General features: G+C 34.8%; 1 protein-coding gene across 2 annotated transcripts; it reads left to right on the top strand.

Annotated features, from left to right (window-relative positions):
• Positions 1 to 317: 317 nt before the first annotated feature.
• LOC109220875 (eukaryotic translation initiation factor 2 subunit gamma-like) lies at positions 318 to 3,870 on the top strand. 2 transcript variants are annotated; one of them, XM_019385344.1, is made up of 9 exons: positions 318 to 492; positions 1,045 to 1,173; positions 1,262 to 1,305; positions 1,443 to 1,555; positions 1,633 to 1,735; positions 2,149 to 2,376; positions 2,463 to 2,678; positions 2,899 to 3,159; positions 3,333 to 3,870. In XM_019385344.1, exons 2-9 carry the CDS (start codon positions 1,065 to 1,067, stop codon positions 3,639 to 3,641), a joined length of 1,383 nt encoding a protein of 460 aa, XP_019240889.1. In that variant the 5' UTR covers positions 318 to 492; positions 1,045 to 1,064; the 3' UTR covers positions 3,642 to 3,870. The 2 variants fall into 2 exon arrangements, with proteins under 2 accessions (XP_019240889.1, XP_019240888.1); XM_019385343.1 differs by having other exon boundaries at positions 319 to 492; positions 1,244 to 1,305.
• Positions 3,871 to 5,082: the final 1,212 nt, after the last annotated feature.

Here is a 5,082-nt window from a genome sequence, read left to right as displayed (position 1 = left end):
TTATCCATAACTGGGTACCGAAGTGATAAGCTTCTTCAGGAGGTTTATTTCCAATAGAGTACTCAATAGATAAACATATTAACGGCGGAGTCCCATATGGATAAGCTTCTTCAGGAAGCTTATTTACAACGGAGTACTAAATGAACATCCACAATATAATATATTTATAACAATATTAACATTGTGCTTTGTTTTAACCAACAATACCCAAAAATAGGGTACATTATTTATTTATTTTTACAAAATAGAATCGAATTGAAGTCGGTTGGGTCCCACCAAGAGCAGGTTAAATATATGGTGACAAAGGAACTCGTCATCTTCCTTATTAATAAAATCCTAATTCACTACGGAATGGGAGTTTTAGCCTAACCTAACAAGGTTTCGGAGCACAATGGCGATCTTCTTCTTTTTAATAGCAGCCTTACCAATCTCAATCTCAATTTCATATTCACATCAAAACACAACTTTTGAAACAAGTTTCTCTCTTTTAAGGTGAGATTTTCATATTGCGAATGTATAATCAAGGATCAATTTTGTGTATTATGGTGTTTGGGTAGTAAATAGTATTTATTTGGAATAACAACTTGTTTGGGTGATTGTCATCTATTGTATTGTATCATATTGTTACTTTAACTATAATATTTGTTTTGATTGTTATCTATATTCTATTGTGTCGTATCCTGATCGATTTGGTTTGCTTTGTTCTCTCATCTTGCCCGCTTATATTCCGTTTTACATAATAATTCTATCATATATCCTACTTGCAAGTTTATTCTTCGTATTGCTGGTGTTTTACATCATGAAACGATGGCTTACAGACGATGCAATCTATCTAAACGTTGTATTCATCAAAATAATAGAATCAACATGTTGATAATCATCCAAACAAGCTGTAAGATTGTTTCGGGGAAAATTCATGTCCGGGCAAAGTGTGTGCAATTGTATTTTATGCTTGTATATTTATCTATGTTTTCTCTTTCTTTATAGAATCAATGTTTCCTAGTCTGAATCAAAAGATATACTAATCTTGGTTCTTGCATACAGGATTGAGCAATTTATTCTGAATGTTGAAGAAGATGGAGACAATGGAGCAGGATTTAAGAAAGCTGGATGTGGCGAAACTACATGCACTTTCACCTGAAATTATATCCAGGCAGCCTACAATCAACATTGGTAATTTTTATTATAACCCCATTCTTGTTTTCCTGGACAAGTTAATCATGGACTAATAAACTTTTGTTAGGCCTCATTGGCCATGTAGCGCATGGCAAAACCACTGTTGTCAGGGCAATCTCTGGTATCCAGGTACCCTTAATTACTCTTTTGTCTGTAGCCCTTTGAACACTTATTGTTATGTTTGGCCGTTGAAAAAGTGATATCTGTTTAACTTGCTTTTATGGAACTCTTACTTTTTTTTGTTGTTTATGCCATCCAATTATCAGACTACTCGATTCAAATGTGAACTGGAGCGTAACATAACTGTGAAACTTGGATACGCAAATGCAAAGATATACAAATGTGAGGATGAAACTTGCCCGCGACCTTTATGCTTCAAGTACGTATGTTAAGTATGAACTATTTGTTCCGATGCTTTCTTGAAGAATATATTGTTAATCTCTACCTAATTTTTAGGTCATATGGAAGTGGTAAAGTAGATAATCCTCCATGCGATGTTCCTGGATTCAACAACTGCAAGATGAAACTGCTCAGACATATTTCTTTCGTAGATTGCCCGGTATGGCTACTTCATTCATTGGAAACTTAAAACATTGTTGCACATGGAGACAAGCCAGTAGAATTTTTTCTTTGCATTGCTACAGAATTCTTATAAAAATGCTTTCTCTGAATTTTGGCAACATAATTTAGGATTGATCACATAGGATCCCCGCCTTGAAATTGTTTTCCTTTTTTTATTTCTATTTTTATTTTATAGTCACACTGCATTTTTATCTTTCTAGAAGTTGGTATGTTTGGGATCATAGGTGATAAATCAATTTTTTCACTACTTGAAACATGGCAAAGTATCTGTAGTTTTTGCCACATATATTTCCTCAAAATTTTGGTTGTCCCATTAATCTATGAGTATGAGTGACATTACTACATTGTAACTATATTTAGCTTTGGCTGCTTTGTTATGACTTGGTGTAGGGGCATGAGATACTGATGACTAGAATGCTGAGCGGGGCAACAATTATGGACGGAGCTTTCCTTCTAATAGCTGCCAATGAAAGTTGTCCTCAGCCCCAGACTCTAGAGCATTTGTCTGCTCTTGACATCTTGAAGCTCCAAAACCTAATCATTCTTCAGAACAAAGTTGACACCATACAGCAGGATCAAGCTAGAAATCAGTATAAAGCAATCCGTGAATTTCTCAAGGTTAGTCTTTCCAAAAAGTTTTGCAAGTTGATTACCTAGTATTTTAAACATTTTGCTAAAGAAGAAATTCATCTTATGCCTTTCAGGGAACAGTTGCAGAAGGTGCACCAGTTGTACCTATTTCCGCGCAGCTTAATTACAATATTGATGCTGTTTGTGAATATATTGCAAGGATTCCCATTCCTAAGAGAGATTTTGTATCACCTCCCCGTATGGTTGTGATTCGATCATTCGATGTGAATAAGCCTGGTTGTGGGATTGATGACATGAAGGGTGGTGTTGTAGGTGGAAGTATTATTAAGGTATATATATTCCTGTTGTGTGGGTTTGATGCAAATTGTTCTCATAACTGTTATTACTACAAAGAACATCTTTTAATTAACGTGTCTACATGTATCGGATGAAAGTTGTCTTTTGACAATTCCCACTGCTCAATTTGTTGGTAACCAAGTATGGTATTTAAATCTAAGTTTAACCTTTAAATTCTTTATTATGCCTAAACGTATATATCATTGTTCTCAGGGTGTTTTAAAAGTAAATCAGATGGTCGAGCTTCGTCCAGGCATCCTTGACAAAACTGCAGATGGAAAAATCATCTGTAGACCAATATATTCCAGAGTGATGTCATTATTTGCAGAACAGAATAAGCTTCAGTATGCTGTGCCAGGAGGCCTTATTGGGGTTGGCACATCAATGGATCCTTCCCTATCACGCAGCGATATGCTTGTTGGTCAAGTCCTTGGAGACGTTGGTACACTCCCTGAAGTCTATATTGAACTTAAGGTTAGCACGTATTCTTTAGCCCCTTTTAGCTTTTGTTGTAATATCTTTTATTGCTCACCAAATCATGCCAGCCATTTATAGTTCCTCCTGATACATTTGACCATTTATTTTTTGGCCAAATCACTAGGAATATATGTGGTACACTAAATCCACTTATCATCTTTTATCTGCAGATCAGGAAAATTAAACTGATGCGTCGGCTTGTAGGGGTTGAGAAAAAAGAGTCAGAAAAGCAGGTGTCGAATCTGGTGAAGGGTGAAATACTAATGCTGAATATATTGTCCATGGCTACTGGGGCTCAAGTCATAAAAGCGAGAAATAACAGCGCGAAATTGCAACTAACTGCACCTGTATGCACTGGCATAGGCGAGAAGGTGGTGCTCAGCCGTCGAGTTGGTGGCCACTGGCGTCTCATTGGGTGGGGTGAGATTGAAGACGGAGTGGCACTAGATGTGCCACCCACACCTGCAGATATTGTGTGAACTTGGTTCTTTCTATTTTATGAATGGCTTTTACTATGAGTGTTTCTTTTTAGCTTTAAATTTGTTCCTACGGATTTGTATTGTCGACGCGAATTAGCTTGCTTCTAAGGTTGAGCAGTCTCTCTTTTTAGAGCAATTGTAAGGCACCCTAGTGCAAATTGTAAGGCACCCATTACAATTCAAGCAAACAGCAACATGAATATGTCGCATGACTACCAAGTTTAAGATATTAATTTAGTTCATACTTATATATTAGTGTTAATTAGTGAGGAACATATTATACATCAAAACGATTTCTTTGGCCGAGTAAACTAATTTTATTTTCTCCTTTTTAAGCTAAACTAGTCGCAGGGCAAGCGTTTTACGCGTGGATCTTATACCAATGAGTATACAAGTTTTTAAGAATTACATAAATATTATTATGAAATAATGTATTTATGCTATAAAATACACATTAAAGAAAAAAGTATAAGTTCCTAGAATGATAATGTTGATTTATTTAGGTAGCTCAATATAGGAAGAAACTACGTGTCAGATGTCTTATTTTTGATTTTTCAGAACCTTTGTGGGGATATTTATGAAAAATTATTGTATTTTTCATGACCTAATAATACTTTTTGATAATCTATTTATACTTTCAATCAATATTTAAATTGTAATTTAGAAAATATTCAATTATTGACAATCATAACTTGAAAAATGATATTCACAATAGCGAATAAGAGAGAAGATGAAACTTAAGAACACACTTACAATAGTAATCTAAAAAATAACAGTAAATTATGTAAGAAATTCATAAAAGAATTATTATATTTATAATTTTAAAGACCTTAAATTGTAATCTATAATAAAACATAATATAATTTAATTATAGATAAATCATCTAAGTGAAAATATTAAATATTATTCAAAATATTACTTAGAGAGGGATTTTTTTTACATTAGAGATAGGGATTGAAAATGTCGATGGAAAAATAGACACGATATTGCGTATGACAAGAGGGGAAGAATGTGATTCTGTTGAATGAGGATTTTTAAAAGCAATCCTGGTGGAGTTTGGTTTTCCAGGGAAGTTTGTTAACTTAATCATGGAATGTGTTTCCTAGTGAACTACTCTATTCTGATCAATGGGGGGCTTACTCCTAAATTCAAGGCAAAGAAAGGACTAAGACAAGGGGATCCAATGTCCCCTCACTTGTTTGTGCTGGCAATGGAATATTTGAGCAGATCTTTGAAGCAATTGAGGCATTACCCTGACTTTAATTAACACCTTAGATGTGGTAAGCTAAAGTTAGTGCACATTCATTTTGCGGATGATTTGTTAATCTGCCCTACTATAAGATTGATGCTTCAAGTATTCAATCACTTTTCTGATGTCTCAGGACTTAAAGACAATCAAGAAAAGGGTTCCATGTGTATAATTGGAGTCCCTCAAGCGCTG

The sequence above is a fragment of the Nicotiana attenuata genome, unplaced genomic scaffold, assembly GCF_001879085.1.
Source record: "Nicotiana attenuata strain UT unplaced genomic scaffold, NIATTr2, whole genome shotgun sequence".
Classification (NCBI taxonomy): Eukaryota; Viridiplantae; Streptophyta; class Magnoliopsida; order Solanales; family Solanaceae; genus Nicotiana; species Nicotiana attenuata.
Note: the sequence above shows the minus strand (reverse complement) of the source record. Positions and strands in the feature narration are given on the sequence as shown.